General features: G+C 56.1%; 1 protein-coding gene across 1 annotated transcript in view; it reads right to left on the bottom strand.

Moving 5' to 3' along the window:
* Window positions 1–677: 677 nt before the first annotated feature.
* POLN (DNA polymerase nu) overlaps window positions 678–22,824 on the bottom strand; it is a 160,226-nt gene continuing 138,079 nt past the window's right edge. The window contains 9 exon segments of the mRNA XM_059166889.1: window positions 678–866; window positions 869–944; window positions 947–1,012; window positions 1,631–1,686; window positions 2,937–3,004; window positions 6,960–7,038; window positions 9,502–9,612; window positions 14,007–14,138; window positions 20,095–20,177. Of these exon segments, the coding sequence (XP_059022872.1) occupies window positions 682–866; window positions 869–944; window positions 947–1,012; window positions 1,631–1,686; window positions 2,937–3,004; window positions 6,960–7,038; window positions 9,502–9,612; window positions 14,007–14,138; window positions 20,095–20,177 (856 nt within the window). The 3' untranslated portion in view covers window positions 678–681.

Here is a 22,824-nt window from a genome sequence, read left to right as displayed (position 1 = left end):
ACCTGGAGGCCGGACCCACAGGGGACCTTTGCAGGGCTGTTGCAGGGGAGGCAGCTGAGCAGAGGTGTGGGAATGGCTGGGCACCGACTACCCAAGTGGGCTTGTACAATGATGTAAACTTTCTGTCCCTCCGTGTCCCCACTGTGCAGGGGTGGCCACCGTGAGGCTGTTGGGGTGCATGGTCTGGGAAAGCCACTTTGAGAGGAGAGTCGGAGAGCTGGCTGGCTCCCAGGGACTGGTCAGGCCAGCAGGAGGTTCGTGGGAAGGCTGGGGACACCCAGGAGCACTCACTGCAGAGGCCCGGATGGCCTGCCCAGCCTGACAGCACAGAACCCATGCCCACCCCTCTGTGCTTGTTCTCTGCACCTTGGCGGCCGTCAGCGAGGCCTGGGAGGAAGGGGCTCTCCGTGGCTGCGGGGAGCTCTGGCCAGCAGGGAGGGCCTCCAGGCTGCTGGTAGCTCCTGGGGCACCAGCTAAGTGCTGAGCAGCTGTGGACCTGGTGGAACGCAGCCCGGGCTCTGTGGGAGAAGGGCCGGGAGCCCCCGCTGTGGGCCGGGCAGGCTGCTCCTGTCTCAGCCGCTCAGCTCTGGGCCAAGCAGAGTGGATCAGGGGTGTAGGCATGGCATCTCCCATCCACCAGAAGAATTCATTTGCACAGAGAGGTCTGCTTTGAAAAGGCTTTTACTCCGGGGGACAGCCCAGGGGGTGGATGTGGCCCTCTCCACCACAGGCTCTCACTGGGAGCCCATGCAAATCGCTCAGTGCTGACCTTGGGGAAGGCCACACAATGGACTGGTGGAAACCAGTTCTCTCCTCCCACTGTTGCCTGGGGCTACAGACAAAATGAAGGCGAAAAATGCAGGGGTAGGTGCTGACAAGGGGACTGGCGGTGGCAGGGTGGTTGCTTGGAGACTCAGCGGGATGTGGGCTGGGCTGAGGGCCCGGGGCCCTCCTGCAGCGGCACCAGGTGGCCCCATGACTGGCCAGCACTCAGGCTCACCTTCAGGGGCACCTGTGGGCGGCAGCGGCGGTCAGTTCCAGTCCCAGGCTCGCCCTTCCCCCCACTGCTGGGCAGGGGGCCCCAGCTCCAGGCATCTATTTGGCCCGAAGACGTGATTCGACACAGCCACACACTCACAGGGACAGGCAGACAAGCACCCCCAGACCCTAATACCCCAACCGTGGCTGAGCTGCTCAGCTGACCTGCCCAGGCCTCTGCCAGGGAGCAGGCCTGCAGGTGCCTTAGGAGAAAGATGCCAAACGGGGTCTGGGGGAGCCCTCCCAGACTCCCTAACCCTGAGTGGGAACTTGCCAAGGCCCTGGACCATGGTGCAACAGCTCCCTCTCGACAGGGAGGGAGGACGGGGGCTGCCAGTTGCTGCAGTCCCCTGCCCGCTCTGTTCCCTGCAGGACTGAAGGCGGGGGTTGGGCCTCCGGGAACCACAGGGCAGTGGAGGAGGCCAGCAGTCTGGAGTCTCGGGGGCTGCCTGTGCCCTCCATCCTGTCCCTTGGTCCCCTGGGAGCTGGACTCAACTCTTCTGTTTGGTAGGCACTGGCCGCGAGTGGCCAGTTGGAGGGAGCCTGCAGAGCTGCGTGGGACCTGCCTGCCTCCCCGCCCCTTCCCCCTCACCTGCAGCTGCAAGGCCGGCACGTCCTGCAGGGCCTCCATGGTCCCCCTGACTAGAGCTGGAAGAGAGGGAAGAGGGGGAGAGGGGCAGCCCCAAGCCCTCTGGACAGAGATGGGGCTGTCATGGGAATGCCTAGGTCCCAGCCCTATCCTGGCCCCCAGGCTCTGCAGTTATTCCCTGAGTCTACACGGCCAGCCACGCTGGTGGATCCAGCAGCCCTGGCATCACCTGTGGCTGGTGCCACTGGCCACACACCCAGCACAAGCCTGATGGCACCTCAGCTGCCCCAGCTGTGGTTGCTGAGCAACTCCCCCAGCCCCAGGCTCAGCCAGTGGGGGCCTGGGCAGTGGGGGGTACTGGAGGCCTCTAACTCTGTCCAGAGGCTTTGGGGCTGGGAGGAGGAGGGAACGTTGGGCCATCCTGGCTGACACAGCATGGGCAGGAGGACCCATGCTCCCACCAAATGCCCATGAACTTGCATGTGATGGTAAAGCCTGGAAGGTCAGCTGTGTGGTGCTGGTGGGCTGAGCTGGCCGTGTGGCCTCAGTTGCTCTCTAGCCCTGAGACAGGGAGCAGCCCAGGCAAGGGAAGGGTCTGCTGGCTCAGTGTTTCTCTGAGTTTGCTCAGAACACTTTGTCTCTTTGATCAACAAATATTTCATTCCATCCTACTAAGTTATCTATAATTTTTGATACAGAGATTGTGACAGAAAGACCCGTTGAAGGAGTGGTTCTCCCCTCTCTGGCTGCGGGCTTAATGGGCCAGCTCCTTGGGGACCCGTCTTGGGGTGCCTGGAGTGGGCCAGTGGCTACTGAGGGCAGTGCACCTGAGCTCCGTGACCTTGTTTCCTTCTCTGTGCTGTGTAGATGGTTGTGGTCGGGGGGGGGGGGGTGGGCAGGAGGTTGGGTCAGAGGGTTGCTAGGTCCCTGGGAGGGAAGCATGCCCTCCACCCCCAGCCTGGGCCACGCTGGGGAGTGCAGGGGTGTCCAGGTGCTTCCTAAGGGTGGAGGTGGACTCTGGCCCCCTCCCCCAACTGGGGAAATACCAGCTATGCAGGGAACCACCCCACCAAGGGAGGCAGTCCTGATGGTAAGATGGAGTCTGCAGTCTGGGACTGAGGGCCACAAAGCCAACAAGTCCAGAAGGGGAGTCCGTATTATCTAGGAGCCCTGATGCTGAGGCAGGTCCCACAGGGAGAACTGGGGCGTGGCCAGGGTGGGGCAGGTTCACTCAGCATGGGGCAGGGAGGGGCAGCCAGAGTGGCCTTCCTTTCTGAAAAGTGGAAGGTGCTGTGTGTCGCCGGCTCACCTGCAAACTCAGGAACCTGTGGCTCTTCCACCTCAAACAGCAACTCGTCGTGAAGCTGGGCAACCAGCCTGCAAGACATGGCGGGGGCAGGGAACACCCTGAGCTGTGGCCTCGAGTGGCCACTACGGAAGCCTGTGACACAGGGCACTCCAGACCACATGACTGGGTGGGGCGTGGGACACCCAGCAGGACTGGATGCAAACGTCTCCCCACAGAGTGGAGGCCGGTGGCCCTCAGCACGTCCCTGCTCAGGAGCTTTGAGAGGGCTTTGGGTCAAGTGCCAGGGGCCAGCAGGGGTGCACGTTCTGTGGAAGGTGGGGTCTGGGCTGGCATAGGTGCTCTGGGAGGATGATACCTGCAGGGGGCTGTGGCCTGGGACAGAGGAAGGTGGCTTGCCCTGTGTACTCAGGGATGGGAGGCATGGTGCAGATGACCCACAGGAAGGATGGGAATGTTGGAGGAGGGGACCTGTGTACTCTGCCCTGTGTGTGACTTGCTGAGCCCAGGACTGGGCCTTTGAGGTCAGAGACCACGTCCAAACCTTGTCACTTTGCAGGTGTGGTGTGGGAGGAAAGAGGTGGCAGGCAGAGACACTAGGAAAGCTGGGCTGGAGAGGTGCACAGAGGCCCCCCCAGGTTGGTGGTCCCCTGGACTGCAAGCCTACCTGGGAGAGGGAGCCTCTCTTCCTACCGCGGGGCAGAAGTGAGTGTTGCCCGCAGGTCCAGGGGCCCACAGAGCTTCCTCCCATCCATCTGTCTGCCTCTGCCTGCTGGGAGAGGATTTGCCCGGCCTCCAGGCCGCCCTCTAGAAGCCAGAATGGGTTGGGGGCACAACGGTGGGACCTCCGCTCCTACAGGATCTTCGTGTTCAAGCGGCAGAAACTCTCAGGTTTAGCAGCAGCACAGTTCACACTTCTTGAAATGACGCCTTGAGTTCTGAGCTGCCAGTGTGGCAGCAACCTAAGAATAGGCCTGAGTCGTTAGTCACTTACACACCGCTCCCATAGCTGCCAGTGACATTCCTGGACTTCCAGCTGGAAACTGGGGCACAAAGATGCAGAGACACCCATGTGGGGTAGCTGAGTGTGTGGGTCAGACCCCGCTGTTTCTGAGCAGTGGCTGCCCACTGTCCTGCTGTCCTCTCGATGCTCCTGTGAATGAGGGCTGCAGCAGAGCCCGGCCTCCCTGGATGACATCCTGGCCCTGTCAACCCCCTGTCACCATCCGCAGCCTTCCTGCTTGGCCCTTCCCAGCGTCAGGAACAGCCCATGGCTGCCCAGCCATCTCACAGAGCCCAGGCTCATCCAGGCTGCTCCACACTGCGTGGCTGAGTCTCTTGCCTCTCCTGGACCCCCGACACCTTCTCTGCTCATTCCTGAGGCCGGGAGATGGTGTTGTGCCCCACGGTGGTGAGCCATGCCTGGCCAGGAGACTGGAGACTGGAGACTGGAGGTCAGAGGGCACCCCTGGTGGCCAGCCGATGGCCCTGTCTTCCACATCTTACCGACAGTCTCTTTACTCAAGGGCAAGGGAGCGGGGGAGGGTCTTGTGGAGGCAGCCTCCATCCAGAGGTCCAGATCAGGAGAACTGGGTGGCTCTCCCAGGCCTCTCAGTGGCAGGGGCAGGGGCACAGCAGGAGCAGAAGGGGCAGCTCTGTGGCTCAGGTGTGGAGGCCCAGTGCTGGTCCAGCTCTGCACAGTCTTGGACATGGGTAGGCTCTGGGCCTCGGTTTCCCCTTGTCTATACTCAACGTTTCTGAAGCTTCTTTCTGGTTCTGACATGTTCTGAATCTTAGAAAAGCCTTTTCACAGAGGCCCCATGTCCTGAGAGGCCGAGACAGGATTCCTGAGAGCTGACGGCTCTGCCAACAACTGGCAGTGGGAAGTTCGGAGGCCTTCTTGCTCTGGGCCCAAGGCTGCAGGCCCCAGGGCCTGGGGACAACTGGAGAAGGCTCTCTGGGCACTTGCTCCACTCTGCACAACCACAAGCCTCTGGTGATGCATCTCGTATCCTCACATGTGGCTCATGGTGGCTTATTCTTTTTTTTTTTTTTTAAAGATTTTATTTATTTATTTGACAGAGAGAGATCACAAGTAGGCAGAGAGGCAGGCAGAGAGAGAGGAGGAAGCAGGCTCCCCGCCGAGCAGAGAGACCGATGCGGGACTCGATCCCAGGACCCCGAGATCATAACCCAAGACGAAGGCAGCGGCCCAACCCACTGAACCACCCAGGCGCCTCATGGTGGCTTATTCTAACCTCGATCCAAAACTTCTCCTGTTGCTCCGGGAAGAACAGAGCAGAGTGGGAAAGGCCCCAGATTCCACACTGAACCGCTTCATGATCTAACACATCCTATCTGCTATGGGAAGCTTTTCCCAGAGACAGTGAAGCCTGAGAGGGGGCAGCGGGGTGCCAAACCCGGAGTGAGAACCATTTGTGCTGAGCTCTGGACTCCTCAAAGAAGATCCCAAGTCCTCACGGACCATCTTCCTTTATCAATCCCACAAAACACCCAAATGGATCAGATATCTCTGGACTACGATATCACAGAGGCAGAACAACCCTGCAGCCTTCGGTTCCGGCCAAGGTGGTGAGCTACACAGGCAGCTCCAGCCCCTTCTGAAACGGACCCTGTGGAAAGCACACCAGGGAGCCTGAGGGGCAGGGGACTGGAGGCCCAACACTCACTGGCGTGCGGAGGGCGGGGGGAGCAGATGGACATGGAGCAGAAGAAACCAAGAGGAAAGATTTCCCATTCTGCTTTCACACCCCACAACCCCGGCCCTGCCCAGTGGCGGCAGAAACCAGACACACAGCCCAGATCCCTGTGCAGGGTCAGGAAACTGAGAGCAACAGATCTGACCCCGCCCGCCCTCGCTCCTCCCCAGGCCTAGTCTGGCGGCCACGGAGGCCCCCTCCTGAGGGTGGTTGGTCAGTGGGAGGCGGTGTCTGGGACAGGGGTTGCAGAGGGCGCTGTTGGGCAGCTCTGTGGGGCTTGGGGACAGTCCTGTCCCCAGTCCTTCACTAGGACACCACCCACAGTCTCTGCTGGGGCCTTTGCCCACTGAAAATTCTGCACAGAATTGCTGGAATTGCCAAAAGAACCCAGGTTCAAATATCAAAATGAACAATATGAAATCTGTGAAGTAGGAGAAGCCTTTTTAAGGAAAGATGAAGGACCTCAGATAAGGATGGAAATCACGCCTTCAGAAGTAGAACAGTATCAAAGCCAAGATGGAACTCAGATGGAGAGGGTCCCGCTGTGCGGGTGATCCCCCCACCCTCGGTTACAAGCTGGAGATGCGGCTACCCAGCCCTGACACCTGGGAAGGGCCCATTTGCAAGAACAGGCCTGCTCTGGCCCGGAGCCCACCCCTAGCATGGCAAACACAAGTGCATGGTGCCCAAGCAGGGGTCAGGTCTTCTGGCTCTGACATTCTCTAGGGGACTTCCAGAGGAGGCTCCTTGTGACCCAGCCTCCTGGATGCTCGGCCACGGAGGCAGAGACAGAAACTGGATAGAGCTGTAGACTGGAGGCAGTGTAGCCCGTGGCTCTGTGGGCCGGGCTGGGTCTCCAGCACACTAGGTGGTGGCAGCCATAGGCCCTGGGGGTGGAGTGGAGTGTGTGGCGGAGTGGAGGGCAGTGTCTATGTCCTGACCTTGGGCTGGGCCGGCAGGTGCTCACACACACCTAGGGAGATGCATTTCCGCACCAGCTGAACCTGGCTAGACCTCCTCATGCCTGCAGGTGGCCCCTTGCTACTGCAGCAGCCATGAGCTGGCTCCTGGGTACTTCGTTCAGCCCAAGCTGGGAGGCAGGCGCTGCCCTGGGAGTGCTGAGAGGAACCCAGGCTTGGGGGCCCCCTCTCTTTGGGGTTCATGGGAAGTGGAAGGCATTGCTTTGCTCCTGGGAGGTACATGCGTGGCCCAGCCACGGTGTTGACCCACAGAACCACAGGCCTCCCACCTGAGCCCGTCTCAGGGTTAGGGGTCAGGCTGGGTAAGCGGCCACTCACTCACTGACCTGGCCGTCAGGGTAGGGGAAGCAGCCACGGCAGTGAAGACACGGATCATGGCCATCTTACAGAGGTCTGCAGCTGAGCCTGTGGGGACAAAGGGCTCTGTTTCACGAACGATGTGAGGTCCAGGGCCCTGCAGCAGGGTCTCAGCCAGCACACTCTGCCGAGCAGGGCTGTCTTCATTCTCTAAGCAGTGGAATGCAGGACCCCATGCCCTACAGGTGAAAACAGCCCAGATCTACCATCCCACAGTTCCTGCTGAGCAAGAACCCAGCCCATAAGCCTGGGTCCTCTGCTCGAGGCCTCACAGCCAGAGATCAGTGTGCAACCTGACCGTGACCTCACGTGGAAGTTCAGTGAGGGAAGACCCACTCCCAAGTGACCGTAGGTCATAAGCAAAGTTCATTTCGTGCCATGAATGAGCAAGGTTCCTGTGTTGCGGCTGGCTGCCAGCTGTGAGCTATGCATTCGGCTGCTAGAGGCTGCCCTCCGGTCCTTGCCGTGGGCCCTCAGTCAACAAGCAGTTGGCTTCTTCACAGCCACCCGAAGGGCTCCTGCTGCGGTGAGTCCCTGACTTTCACCCCTACACGGTCTTTCAGGGGCCTGCCTGATGAGGTCAGGCCTGCTATGGATGCAAACCCCCTTTCCCCTGTGGCTTGACCTAAGCATGGGGATGATATCATATTCACAGTTTTTGCAGAATCTAGAATCCTGCCCGCTACACCAGCGAATAGACTGACCAGCCATGCGGCTGCTGGACTTCATTGCGCTTGGCTCTCCAGTGGATCGCTTGGGGCGATGATAACACCTCCTGGGTTTGGGGAGGGTAAAGCACGGGTCGAGGCTGTATTGGGCACTCTGCAAGGTGCTAGCCAGTGTAGGGGACATGCCCATTCCAGTGCCAGACACACAGCAGGTGTCTCAGGCATGGGAAACATGAAGTCAGATTTCACTGTGGTTTGAAATTGCTTTAGCTCTTCATGGTTCCCAAGGTTCCCCAAGGGGTAAAGGTTGTTAGTCCATGGACTGCCTTCCTCCACTGTATGGCTAAGCCTCTGGAATATGGATGTCCCTTTCCTGAGAGTGTGACAGGAATACTGGACATGGAAGTCTGGCCTCTGAGGCCGGCCTGCTGGTGGTGAGGGGTCTCAGGTGGGGTGGGGGGCTGCCCTGGAGTGGATTGTCAGGAAAAGGACACGGAGCTGGAGAAACAAGAATGGGGGAGGTGGGAGGGGTGTGTGGGGAAGAGGAGGTGGATGCGTCACGGCTGGTCGTATTGGCTGATGGGTCAGAGGCTGAACTTTCTCACAGCACTGGCCACTGCTTGCTCCTGGCACCTAGTTCAGCTCACACAGATTTCTGTTACATGGATGAACGGCAGAGACACACGTGTGCAGGGAGGCCATATCCACGGTAGCTGGATATCCTGGCTGGCCTCTCAATCAAAGGTGTCTCCTGTGCAGGACTTTCTGGAAGGGCTCTAACAGCTTTGGCATCACTGAGCACATGCCTCACTCACATCCAGTGGACAGACATGCAGCCGTGGCCTGATAGCAGCCTCCTACGTGAAAACATGCCATCTCAGGACGTGAGGGCTGTCACCGTCCTCAGCTCCTGTCTGGCCAGTCACATGGGGCCACAGGACTTCTGGAAGATTCTATACTGAGCCCAGACCGATCCTAGCAATTGTCCTGCCAGCTGCCACTGGGCCTCCTGCTGTCCACACAATGCATGGGGGGCTGAGTCTGAACTCAGGGCTGCTGTGTCCCCTCTCTGCAGGACTCACGGGGATAGGATCTCCACCCTGCCCCCAGTCCAAGCTGCCTGCTCCCTGTCTGCTAGGGTCCCTGGCCACCTTCCTATGGCAGAACCCCCCTCTGGGGGCAGGTGGTGATGTCCTGCCTCAGGCCTCATGTCTGGGCCCTGGGGGGTCTCGGGTCCCCATCTGTGACCCATGGGTCACCAACAGGATGACACCTAACTCCCAGGCTGCCTGGGGCCTCCCTTGGACAGCTTGTGGCCCATGGTGTGTGGAGCCTGTGATTATCGCTTTACCTCTCCACCTATATGCAGAGATGTGAGCTACTGGCGGCTGTGGCTAGAGACAACAGAAGAGTCTTTATGACCGGGGAAGACCGCATGCCCTTGGGCCTCCCAGCTGCCTGCCACCAAGGACTGTGGGACCTAGGAAGGCCTGCTGGGTCTAGAGGCCTTGCTGCAAGATCTTACCCCTGCCAGGCATGACAGGCAGGACTGAAAGCCCCAGGCCAAGAGTGTAGGGACTGAGTTCCAGATCTCGCCCTTGTCCTGGCCAGAGAAACTCCAAAAGCCTAAGGTCCCTCTTCAGAGGTCGGGATGGTGTTGCCTGCCAGTAAAGCCCCCAAGTCCTGAGTGCCCACTGAGCGCCAAGCGTTATTTTGCTTGGGCCTCCCCCATGACGGCCAGGGGGCACAGGAGCAAGGACTGGCACCCTGATAATCCAGGGGTGTCACTCAGCCCTGTGGTGCCTGAGAAACCATGGCAGGTGGCCCGAGGGGCTCTGCATACCTTGCACTGCGAAGTTCACGGCCTGCCTCTCAGCTTGCGCCCGCAGCTGCTGGTCTTGTGCGTGGACCCTTGGCAGCAGTCTCCTTCTGCCCATGATGGATGCCACGTAGCCTGGGTCATGTGAGGGAGAAGAGGACATGAGGCAGAGATAAACAGGCTGTGCGACGCCCTGGTGCTCACCTACCCTCTGTGAGCACGGCCTCCTCCACCTGGGGCCCAGGGGCCCCAGCAGGAACCCTCCTCACTGCAGCACTGAGCCCGAGTGCGGCGGGGAGCTCTGCTCACTGGCTGCCCGGTCTGTCTTGGGGGCGAGTGGGTTCATGGTGGGAAGCAGAGCAGCCTTGTGGCGGCTCTCCCTCCTGACTTCCGGCTGCAGCCACAGCTGACAGAGGTCAGGAGAGGGCAGTTTGTAAAGACTATGAAAGGCCACTTGCGGAGCTCGGGTGCAGAAGTCCTTCTGGACCAGGCAGCAGCCGGGATGGGGAGAAAGCATTTGTCTACCTTCTACTCAAGGAGGGAGCGGCCCTGCTCCCACAAGGTAGACCCAAGTTTTGTGGGGCCTGAAGTGTCATAATTTTGCAGTCCTCTTCTTTTCTTTCTCTTTTGTGGACCCCAATATGGGGCTCCATCTCAGGACACTGAGGTCACCACCTGAGAAGCTTGACCGCCTGCCCGAGGTCCTCCTGAAGAAGACGGACACAAACATGCTGTGCTGGATGAGTGTGTTCCTGACCATGAAGACCTGTGTTCTCTGAGGTGCTCGTGAGACTGAATCCCCAATCAGGATCTCACATGTCTGAGGACGGGAAGACTTTCCCACGCACATCACAATTACAGAAATGACAGCGTTCGGAGCATCTGCTGCATGCCAGGTGGTAACATCAAGTCTCCTAAGCAGAATGGGCAGTGAGGACAGGGGGAGCCCTTGCCTCCGCCTGAATTACTCAGTCTCTGCCTCTTTGCGTGGTTCGTGGTTCTGGGCTGGAGGCTGCATGCTGTGTGTCTTAGCTGCTGAGCATTAGCTCTGCTCTGCTGCCTTCCTTTCAAGGGTGTTTGGTGGGCCCGTCACGAGCAGATCATCTGCTGCCTCTGAGGCCTGTGTTTAAGCTTTGTCGGGGTAGGTTTGGAGGAGCCTTTAACCGGGGCCGGTTCAGATCCACGACTAGGGTGGGTCTCTTCTTGGCTCTTTCTTGCCCGTCGCAGATGTCCCATGAGGACTGTCCACTCCAAAGGTCAGAACGCAGACAGCTAGCGCTGTATGGATTCTGAAACGATCTAGTCTACTGCTTCCAGATATCACTCTGCTTCATCGTGTAGGGTTCCCCACTCGGTGTGTGTGTCCCGGTGCTCAAAACCAGAGGTGTTCCTCTCCAGACTGGTGCAGTGCCTTTTCCACTGGGCTCCCTGCTCTCTGGTTCTGTGCGTCTCCCATCCTGATCCTATCCCCTTGACTTAGTGAGACATCATCATCTGCTTGGGCTCCCTTCCTGCATGTGCTCGGGCTGCTCAGAGGCTCTAATGGAAAGGGCATAGCCCATGATCCAGTGTCTGAAACAGCTGTCCTGTGCATTTGTCCAGCTTTCAAGTTGTTTATTGTGGGAGGAAAGTCTGAGCTCAGTGTGGCCCTAAGTTGAAGTCCCTGCTTCCACACACTCCAAATCTTGCTTCTGCTTCACCCAGTGCTCGCAGGGCTGGGCTCATCGCTCCCGGCCACACTGTGAGGTGACCCCCAGCCCTCACTTCATGTCACTGTGCTTAGGAAGTGGGCCAGGGGATGGAGGGAATGCTCTTCAAAGCCATTCCTGGGCCAGCACAGCCAGTGGCTCTCAATCACACAAGGACGGAGGGAGAGACTGCAATCTCCACCCTGGAATCTGAATTAAATGGGTCGCCGATCTCCCTTCCCCTCAGCTGGACTCCCAGACCAGCTGCTGTCCCAGCCTGGGTGGAAGAGCCGCCTCTCCATCTTGCTTTCATCAACTGCACAGAGGAGCGGACCACATGAACACCTGGCAGGGCCTCTCCCCAAGGCCTTGGAAGGGACCCGGGCCTCCTGCTCACAGTAGCCTGGTCCATCTGCTCCAGACCCAGCAGGGCGGGCATGCCTACATGGAGAGCTCCACGCCTGGGGGTCCGGGCCACCCTCGAGTCTGCGGTCCCTGTTGTCTCTTCGGCGTCTCTTGCCCGCGCTCTCCATCCAGTCCTCCTCAGATGTTGGCTGGAGGCCCCATGCCTTCAGATGGCTCCTGAGGCTCCAGCTCACACTTTGGCCTCCTCTGCCAATCTTTCTCCCATGCTCATGAACTGATTTATGCAAAACAAACCCCGGGTTCTTCCTGTGGCCGGTGGTGTGCCCCCCCAGGGTCTGGGCCTGCCGGCCTTTTCTCTGGCCTCTGGGCTGCCCTGGCCTGCCTGTGCACCCCTGAGCTGCTCCAGGCCCTTCTGGCCAGGCCTGTGGTGGCTCAGACTTCACCCCAGCGAGGCCGGGGTGCACGGTGCTCTCCAGGTGCCTCCCTCCACCACTCCCTGCACTGGCACTACGCTGGCTCCTATTGCCCCTACAATCCCGTCTTCTGGCCCCTTTCACCCCTACAGTGCCGTCTGCTGGCTCCTCTCACCCCTACGATACCTTCTTTCTGACACTGTCTGCATGTACTTGCTTACTCGTGGGTTATCGTGGCTCTTGAGCTGTGGCCCAGAGACAGTGAGGAGCTCGTATGCTGTCTGGTCCTCAACCTCTGTGTGTCAGAAATTTTAATGATCATTTGAGGATTTCTTCACAGTGTTTACCCAGAAGTTTAGCAGCTGTGTTGAAGAGCACACAGCCCCACACACACGGTCCTTCAGGAACTGAGGGTGAGGGAGGGAGGCAGAGGTATGCAGGGGAGCGTGCTGACTCCAGCTGGTGCTGCTCCTGGTGGGTCCCAGCCTGTTGCCACCTAGTAGTTGTGTGAGTTTCAGAAGCCACTTACCTTAACCTCTTGGTGACTCACTTTCTCCGTCTGTAAATTGGGCAAGGAGACTGCCGATGTAAGAATTGCAGTGAGGATTCCACAAGTTTCTTTATGGAGAGCCACGGAAAGCCTGCTGCACCTTCACTGTCCTCTGCCCATAGCGATTCTAACTCCACACTCTACCCCTCTTCTAACGTTTCCGAGTAGGTTAGGGTGCAGGTGGTCCTAGGTGGAGGCTTGAGCCCTGGGTCCAGGGAGCCTGAGGCCTGTTAGACACCAGCTGGGGGTGGGAGCAGGTTGCTGGCTTTCTGTGCCCTGCACCAAGGCTGCAGGGAGGTGGGCGCTGCATGAAGTCAGGGCCCATGGGGGCCCTGCCTTGGGGCTGGTGCTGGATGCACGGTCAGAAGGCACCTGGGGAAGGGCCGTCGGGGGCTCCAGAGAAGAAGGTGGCCAGTGGGCCTGGCAGAGCTGGGACAGCCCAGACCCTGAGGGACCCCAGGGGAGCCTGAGAGAGTGCACCACAGCCACTCGGAAGGCTGGCCCACTGGGCTGCCGCTGTTCCTTCCTTAGTAGCACGAAGGCCCCTCTCTACCTGGTGTTGCCTGCTTTCCTGTGGCCTGCTTCATGAATTCCTGCTCCTGCCAACTCTCCCTGCTTCATTTCACTGTGCTGCTCTTTTCCAAATATCTAGGGTTGAATACAACCCATTTCTGTTCACAAATTTCTTTTTCTGCTTTTTAAAATATGCTTTTAAACTATTCCTGCACTTCTGGGGCACCTGTGTGGCTCAGTGGGTTAAAGCCTCTGCCTTTGGCTTGGGTCATGATCCCAGGGTCCTGGGATCGAGTCCCGCATCGGGCTCTCTGCTCAGCAGGGAGCCTGCTTCCTCCTCCTCTCTCTTTCTCTGCCTGCCTCTCTGCTTACTTGTGATCTTTGTCTGTCAAATAAATAAATAATTAAAAAAAAAAAGCGAACGATTCCTGCACTTCTAAGTGAAGGCTCGGTGGGGCCATGCCCCAGTTTTCATGGGAGATCCTCTCACTGTCATTTATTTCTGAGATGTTTGTAATGTTCTCAGGACGTCTTCTAACTCTAAATCATGAAGGAGTGTGATCTGTTCCCAAGGAGGCCGAAGGCCGGCCGTACATTTGGATCTGAGCTATCTTTGCATTCCCCTGTGGTCACTCAGTTTGGGCTAGTTGATGTTCTTTGAAATTTGTGACCAAGTTGTGGTGAAATTTTGTAAATATACCATGTGCTTTTCGTAAGAACATATGTTCTTCACTTCTAGGCGCAGGCCTGTTTCTCTAGTTGCTCATCGATTTCTGACACGAGATTCTGACACATTTTCTAACACGAGATTCCCTCAAGCAGATCCTGGCTCTGGACCCTTCTGGACACTGAAGCCTAGGGTCCCATTTTCTGCTTACTCTGTCCCCGCCCATCAGCCTGCCACCCCCCATGGAAGCAGGGCCAGTAGACCAGGGGTGGCTGTAGGTCAGCAGGGAGGGGAAGAGGGGCCTGCAAGTGCTTTGGCTGTGTCTGGCTCACCTGTCTGGCGGCACTGGGCAATGGTTGTTTGGACAAATTCCTTGATTTTCTTGTACTTCTGCAAAAATGTCTCCAAGAACAGGGCAGCCTCTTGCACAGTAACTCCAAGGCAAGCAGCAAGCCGCTCCTTCCCTGTGTGGACAGAAATGCTCAAGATCAGGGGCCAGCTCACACCTGCGGGGACCAGCAGCCAAGCTGCTAGGCAGCAGCAACCACACGCAGAAGTGAGCCTGCAGAAGGGCCCTTGAAAAACACTGTGAGTTCAGGGCCCACTGGCCCCACTTGTCTCTTCTGATCAGTCAGGATGATGTTGGCTCTGGCTTTCTGGCTGAGGGCTCAGTGCCCTTCGCCTATACCGGTAACAGTTAGACATCTATTCACTCACTGATATTAGCCGAGTGGCTGGCAAGCAGGTGGGTAAAACCGTGAGTAATATCTCTCAGCCTGTCCAGAGGGAGAGCTGACTCCAGAACTGGGCAACACCAGAGAAAGGCCCAGAGGAAAAGAGGAAGGGAAAGTTTCATTGTCAAATTGTGAGAAAATGGACTGGAGCTTGCCTCCTTGAAATCTTCATTTTGAGACTAACGTTTCTGGTCCAGATCAGTATTTGTTTCCTGGAGGATGCAGGTGTTCTTGTGAGGTTTTTTAGAGCAGGATCTCTGGTCAGGACAGCACCCTGAGGCCCAGCCCAGCCTACAGGGAGCAGATGCTGAGGCCACACAGACCTGGGTCTGAGTCCAGCTCTGTTACCCACGGGTGGCTCCGTGTGGCCTTGGGGAAGTTACGAGACCTGCGATCAATCCTGTTTCTTCACCTATGACTCAAGAACACTAGTCCTTACCTCAGAGGTTGTTAAGGGGACACCTCTGAAGGGACTGACTGAGCTCAGATCCAATCTTCTCTTTAGCCTGAACTGGCCAATGCTTCCAGGAGTCTGGACAAAAACTGTTCCCATCGTGGGAGATTGAAGGGGCAGATGTTTGCTTCCACTGCTTGGCTAGGGAGAATGGGAAAGGCTGTGCTCCCCAGAGTCTCTCCTGGCAAAGAGAGCTCTTGGAGCCCTCTGTCCTTGTTCTCGTCAAGCTTGCCAAATTATCCCATGTCATTTGGACAGAAACAAAAAAACTCCAATTTCTCTATTAGGGCTTAATTAAAGACCATGTGATAGCTTCATGATACAGACCACTGAAATTATCTGTCTCTAAGTCTTTGTTTCTAGGACATTCCAATCCCTGCCCCTCTGCTACATCACTCTAGTGGAAACCTCCATTGGCTTTCAGAAAGGAATCAGATGGTGGTTAGACCCCTCTGGCCCATCTGGCTCAGAGGGACCCTGAGTCTTCTCAGCTAAGTCCTTTCTCAAGTCTAATCTACTGGTAAGACGAATCAGTGTTTTATTTCCGACATTGTAGTTCTCAGTTTTAGAATTTCTGTTTGGTTCTTTCTATTTTCTGAGATTTCCTTTTATTTTCATTCATTAGGGGCATGTTTTCCTTTATCTCCTTTGGCATAGTTGTAATAATGGCTTTAAAATCCTTGTCTGCTCATTTCAGTATCTGGGTCATCTCAGGATTTGCTTCTATTTTTTGAGTGTGGGTCAAATTATTCTATTTCTCCCTATGTGTAGTAATTTGGGATTAAATCCTAGATATTGTGAATGAAATATTGTGGACACTCTGGATTTTTTTATTTATTATTTTTTTAAGGAGTATTGATGTTTTCTTTTAAAGGAGGGAGTTAATGTGGCTGAAGTCAAACTTTGAACTATGTCCCTCTGCAGTGGGAAGCAGCTGAAATCTTAGAACAGTCCCTTTAGCCTTAGCTGGGCTAAGTCTGAAGCCTGCCCAGGGCTCACCAAAGGTTTGGGCAGAGTTCATACACAGAATTTGGTGTTCTTTGGCTCCTTTGGCTCTCTTTTTTCTGGAATTTCTCCCTCACTTTCCAGATTCTCTGGTTGCTTCAAACTCTGTCTTCTGTTTTCTCAGGGAAGCGAGACTGCATTTCTGTTGGAGGGTCAGCTACCCAGCACACTGACCGAGGCCTGTCTTCGGTGAGGAGCTATAAAAAGGGGAACTCAGCCTGAACCATTCCTCCTGAAAGTCACTTTTCAGTACCTTTCTGGAGTTTTTTATTATATATTTTCCATAATTTATAGTTGATACCTGTGAGAGAGGAGTCTCCTGGGGCCTACTTGGTCATTACACCTGTCATACTTCTCCTCCTCAGTACGTGTGGCCCAGAAAGGATTCCTTTGCTGTATTACATAGAGATGTTGGGAGATCTGAAGGGCAGTGATTGGCTGAGGCCCTGTATTTGAAAAAGCCTGCTTACCAGAGGAACAAATAACGCAGCAACTGCTAAAGAAGAAGACAAGGCCTAGGAAAAAGATGGAGGGCCCGGCCGGTTCTCTGATCCCTGTTCCCACGCCCTCCCCATGGGCCTGTCACACTCAGAGACCCCCAGACAGGATGGCCATTGATGCCATGCGGGCTTGTGTTTCATGCTTCACAGAGACTGGTCCCTTTCACACAACTGTCCTCCGTGCTTTGGTTCACATGTTGGGGTTTTTGAGTTGTAATTGCAGGCAGGCTTGTCCCCCTGAAAGCAAGCATCCCCTGGGGGCAGCAGCAGCATTCCTCAGCTCTGAAATCCTAGATGGACGCGCCATGGGCCTTGCCCCACAGATGGCTGATTACACCTTACACCAGGGGCTGCTGTGTTGCACCGTTAGCTTCCGAAGATGATCCCCACTCCCTTTTCTCCAACTGTATGATTGTATGATTCCTCGCATGATTGCTAATAGTTTCTCCCTCCTGTCTGCAGCTCTGGGGCCTCATGAGCACAGGGCACACTGTGGCCTCCGGGGGGCCGGCTGGTCTGATCAGAGCAGACCCAACTAACTCTCTGTGTCCTTCCGAACTGGCAGCCTGGCCCGCCTCTCCCGGCCCTCCTTGGCACCAGAGATTCTGGGGCACATGCACTAGTCACTCAGTGCCATCCTCCTGGGCCCACTTGCACATCTCTGGTGACAAATGTCAGCCTCCGGGAGCAGGGGGTGCCTGCTGATTGAATGTGATTGGACGTGGAGGCAAACTTAAACGCTGAACACCTTGAGGAGAATCAAGGGGTAAGCGGACTCCAGGAGCAGGAGGAGCTCAGGGCAAGACTGGAGGAGTCAGGAGGGGCCTCCTGGAGGCTGTGCATCTGGATGGGCTCAGAGGGGTTGTGAGCAGGACAGGGCTAGTGTGCACTGTTAGCTGGCAGGTGGCTGAGGGAGGGGCAGTGAGCTGGCAGGTCCCCCTTTGTGCGAGATCCCTGGGGAACTGTGGCTCTGTGTTCACCACCATTCTGGAAGGGATGGCCCTTCTGGCAGAGTCTGGGGGAGTTGTGGGGACCAGGATGTCCTGCCTGTGGGCTGCAGTGGGGCTGCCCAGATGTGAAGTCCCTCTGGAGCGCCTTCTCTGCTTGCGTCACAGTCCTGCTTCTCCTCGGCTGTCTCTCACTATGGTCCTCATGCCAATCATGCCGACCCAGCTGGTGCCCCCAGCGTTGGGGCAGCAGCTTCCTTTCAGACTCCCCCCGCGAAAACACTTCATTGCAACCATGAAAGCCAGCTGGTGGGAAGCGTCTGGGCTGCATTTCCAGAGGGCTCCCAGCAGACCAGGAGACCTGATGGCTTCGCCCGTGGGAAGGACAACCCAGCCCTGTGCAGACAGCAGCAGAGGCATGGCAGTCTCCTCTTGAGCGGGCCGGTGACAGCGGGAATAGTAGAAACGGAGGATCAGGGTGGGAACACTGTCACCATCCGGGCTAAAAGCAGCCAAATTACTCTTTTCACCAACATCACGGCTAATGACTCACTGCTTATTTACCAAGTGGAGCTCTTTCCTCTCCAGCAAAAAATAGAGTGCATGGTCCAGAAGGTGCCAAACTGGTGTTGGGTGCATCCTGCCGTCAGCGTGAAGCTGAGCTGAGGGCCCTGTATGCTCCTGCCCCCGTGAGCGCCCAGCCAAGGTGGAGGCCCCCCCACTCCATGCCACCCCTTCCCTTCCCCGCGCATGAATGCCCGTCACCTGATGTCCAGTCTGGGTGCCAGTGTGGTGGCTGAGGCCAAAGATGAGAGCCGGCTGGTGCCAGGCACCAGTGCAAGGAGCCAGCTCCTCCTCGACTGGGAGGTGACTGGGGCATGGAGGTGGAAGTCTCTGCAGAAGATCACCAACCCCGGAGGACAGACTTAGGACTCCAGCCCGGGCTGCCTGCCAGGAAGTGGAGGCAACATTCTGCCCGCAGGGCCTGGATCAAGGACTCAAGGCACCAGGATCTAATATAACTGGGTGGCAGGCTGCTCTCCTCCTCCCCCATCCCCGACAGTGATCCAGAAGGTTCTGGAGCACCGCAGAGGGAGGCCAAGCCGAGGAGCCAGACTGAGCCGAGTCTGAGTCACCCTGCTCTCACCCACTGAGTTCAAGTCTTTCAGTTTCTTAGCCTGTTTCCCCAAAACTGTACACAGATTGTATGCACAAGTAGGGTCAAAAGACTATGCAGTTCATGAGTTTGTGCAGTATTTATGGTGTGACTGCTATGTGCCTGGCCATGGGCAGAGCCAGAAGAGCTCCTGCTTCACGGGGCTCCTTGGGCTGGGAGAATGCGCAGTGCTCCAGGAGAAGCAGGGTGCTTCATGGAGGAGGAGGGTGAGACAGGCACTGTACGGGGCCGGGAACCCAAGCTTAGAAAGGGGTGTGCGGCAGAAAGACTCTTGAGTGGCCTCCGTGGTCCTGCCTCCTGGTCTTCACGCCTTCCAGTGACACTCCCCTGGGGGGTGGGCAGACCTGTGTTTGAGCGGCAGCACAGTGACGGTCACACGGACTTGGGACCACTAGGAAGCATGTAGCACTGTAGGGCTGGCTCTGAAGAACACGGGCAGTGGCTCTGCCTACACTGGGGGCCCTCGCGGCAAGGCCTGAGGGCTGCTAACGTGCTCCCTGGTGGAGCTGCCTGTGAGACCATGGCCCCTGCTACCCACTGATGCCGGGTGACCATGAGTGTGTTACCCGGAAATGGATCACTGATACAGCAGTCAGTGACGGCTGAGAAGGCGACAGCAGAGCCAAGAGGAAGGCATGAGGGTGAGCTCTGTGGACGGGGGTCCAGCAGAGGAAGCAGCATGCAGGGCCTGGGCTGGGAACCAGGCTGGGTGGCTGGAGGCACATTCCAGACCTGTTGTATGCAAGTTGCTCATGCCCCAGCACCACAGTTACATTGCCGAAGTTCAAGGTGGGTCTGACAGATAATTGACAACTTGTCTGCCCCGATGTTCTTGCACTGGAAGCTGATCCCCTTTTGCTGGCTTTCCTTAAATGAACAAAGGTTCTCCATGGCAGGGAGATGAATTCTGCTCTCAGTGACTTTGCAAGAGCCTTGTTGCCCAGACAGGACTGATCCAAAGAAGGCGGTTGGCACAGGCCAACCAACAGCCAGATGGACCCTTCCTTCAGGAGGGCTGGCTGGCCCACAGCCCCTTTTCATCCTCTCCCTTGTTGTCCTGAGGGGACGTGATATCCCACTGGTTCAGCATGATATAGAGGGAGAAAAGAGTTTAAACAGAATTTACAAAGCCATGGTCAGGAGGTTGGAGGGAGAGAGGGACGGTGGGAGAGAGCTGAAGGCCAGCTCTGCCTCAGGTCCTGGGTGGTGGGGTGGAGGTCAGGGTCAGGATGAGGTAGCATCTCACAGCCCAGAGATGGCCCCCAGCACAGCCGTATTAGGTAGGGGCAGGGCTATACCCTTGGGCTTCGGCCCTGTCCTGTCCCTCCCAGCTGGGCAACTGTGGTCTCCATTCACTTCTGTGCCTCTGTTCTCTCAGCTGGTGGGACACTCAGGGAGCTGATGGCTGTCAGTGGTCTGAATGGTTTCTAGTGCATCCCAGATGTCCTCAGGCTTTTGTAAACGACACTCAGAAACTCACAAAAGTGAACTCCGGGGGCCAAGAATGATCTCTCTAAGGCACAGCCACATTTAAACACAGACATGGGATAAGAACCAGCTCCATCTGGCCAACAGGTGACACTGAGACCTGCCCGCAGCCTACCTGCTCCATAGACCGCTGAGTACACCACCTTCTTGGTCTGCTCTCTGTCTGCATGCGTCACTCGCTCTGGGGGAATGTCCTTCCTGCGTGGAAACATGGCATGTGGTCAGTGCCCATCAGTGTCATGTCTGCAGAGGGGACCATGGAGTCCAAGCTGCGCACCACCCACCAGCTCTTTCTCTGCAGGCCCTTAACCATTTCAAACCTGTCCATGGGGAGGGGGGGTCCAACACCTGTGCCTTTGCTCGTGGGTTCTCCGCACAGAGGCTGACTTGGAGGCCTAGCGGCTGCTGCAAGCTGGCCACGCTCCCACGTGTCGCACACCAAAAACAAAAAGTGCTTTCACCAAAGGAGTACAACCCAACCTGAGGAAAGCCCGCTCCCAGTGCTGGGGCCCCTGGGCCCAGGAGCCCTGAGGACACTGCGGTGGGCAGAGAAGGCTAGACAGGCAGCCTCAGCCTTGCCTTGCAGAGATGGAGGGGCAGGTGGGCGAGCCCACCCTGAGGCTGTTGCTCTAAGTTCCTGAAGGTGCAGTCTGCAGAGGGTAGAGCCAGATGTGGGAGCCGCCTGAGGGCTGCTGCACGCTCTCGGAGCTTCTCCTTCCTGCCGACCACACCCATGCAGCCGTGTGGCTCAGGAGCACAGGGATTGCTGACTGAGTGGGCTCTTCAGATCCAGGAGGGAAACAGAAAAAGAAAAGGGAACCTGTCCCAATCTTTGTGGGTCACTCAGCTTTGGGTCGTGAGCAGCGCTGTCAGAGCCTCCACTTCCAGCAGGCACTGGGCCTAGACACCAGCCCCAAGCAAGCCTGGGGGTTTCTTGGGCCTTCTCCCTGTGTGTGAGGTGCCCTGGGCATGCGTGCTGCTCTCTCAACCTCCTCCTGGACATGGGCGGCTTCAAGGGGCCACGGAGTTGTTTTTTTCTTTCTTTCTTTTTTTTTTTTTTTTAAAGATTTATTTATTTACTCTGGAGGGAGGGGGAGAGAGAGAGTGTGTGTGTACATGAGTGGGATGGGCAGAGGAAGAGGGAGACATGATCTCCAGCAGACTCCCCATTGAGTGTGCAGCCTGATGCAGGGCTCAATCCCACGACCCAGAAATCACGAACTGAGCTGAAATCAAGAGTCAGATGCTCCACCGACAGGGCCGCCTGACACCTGGTCCCCCAGAAGCTTTCCCCAGCTATTCCCCTGCAAGCATTCCGCGTCTGGGTATCTGCCTTGCCTATCATCCCACACCACAAGTGGTTTCATGCCATCTACCTCACGGTGCCTTCCCACAACGCCCTGGCTTGTCTGTCCCAAGGGAATTCTGAGTTAGGAAAAACTGTGCCCATTGTCAGTCCTTTGGGCAGTCCCCAGGTTTGAACAGACTAGACGCAGAGCTCTGCACACGAGGGCTCTGAAAGCAGGCCCTGGGCTCTGCGCGGCGGTGCGCTAAGGGCAAAGACCACGGAGCTCTCCCACAGCCTGCAGTTGCCTTTTTCTTGACTCAGCATTTTCTTGGTTGCTGTCAACTGTTGACTGCTTTCCAGAGTCCTGACAAAGTTGGTTCTGGCAGCGTTTGCTTGATTTTTTGATGTTTCTGCTGGGCGGACAGACCCTCAGGGATGCCCACTTCACCATGTTCACTGGCGTCTGAGAGTTTGTTAATTTTTACCACATGATTTCTAAGTACCAATGTATCCTTTGGGTGTTTCCACTGTGTTAAGATATTTTGCCCACTTGTTTATCTCACCCTTGAGCTTGATACCATTAACTGCTTTATTTAGATATGAAGCAAAAAGCCAACATGCATTCATGCTCAGGACAAATATATGTCAACTCCTAGGTCACCGTCCCTCCTCCCTCCCTTAATTTGGGAAATCCTACAGGTCACCAAGCTCACTTAACAAAGACACTGCTGAAAAATGTGCAGGAGCTGATTTTCCTTGTTTCTTGCCCGGGACCATCTGTGAAAGGGGGTCAGACAGACCTTTTGATGGCGGCTGCGGGGAGGGAAGGAGTGAGTGTTTAAGAGCAGGGCAACCACAACCAAGCATGCGGGTCACCTGTCCTTAGTGCTGTCCAGAGTCAAGAGCTGTCTGACAAAGCAGCATTAAACTCTCCTGGAACCTGCTTCTTCCCAAAATGTGATAAGATCCAAACAGCATAATCAATCAATAGGTATTACAGACACATATCGAAACCATGCTCTGATGATAGGGAAAATACTTTCTTCCTGAGTACATACAGCACACTCACAATAACCCATCATACATTAGGACACACAGAAAACATCAAAAGTTTGCACAAAGCAGAAATATTAAGATAACATTCTGCTCACAGTGCAAGACAATTAAAAGTTAAAACCAAAGCACCCCCTCCACATGCACAAAAAACAGAACAATACAAAAAAACCCAAACCAAACCCCATCTACCTAGAAATAAAACAAAAACACTTCTTTCAGATGCCTTTTGGGTGAAGAAAATACAAACAGAAATTATGTAACTTCTACTGAAAACATTGCATGTCAAATGAATAAATAAAATCTTAAAAAAAAAAAAAGAAAATCTTAAGGAAGAGAAAATACACCTACAGTATTGTCCTGAAGCAAAAAAATCCTCGTGTAAGTGGACCCATGCAGTTCATACCTGTGTTGTTCAAAAGCCAACTGTACACCAACTAAGTTTTAATTCAAAAAACAAGAAAAAGAACAACAAAGCAAATGAATAGAACATACAGGAGGGAA

This window comes from Mustela lutreola, chromosome 1 (assembly GCF_030435805.1).
Source record: "Mustela lutreola isolate mMusLut2 chromosome 1, mMusLut2.pri, whole genome shotgun sequence".
In the NCBI taxonomy this organism is placed as follows: Eukaryota; Metazoa; Chordata; class Mammalia; order Carnivora; family Mustelidae; genus Mustela; species Mustela lutreola.
This window is presented reverse-complemented; position numbering and strand designations above follow the sequence as displayed.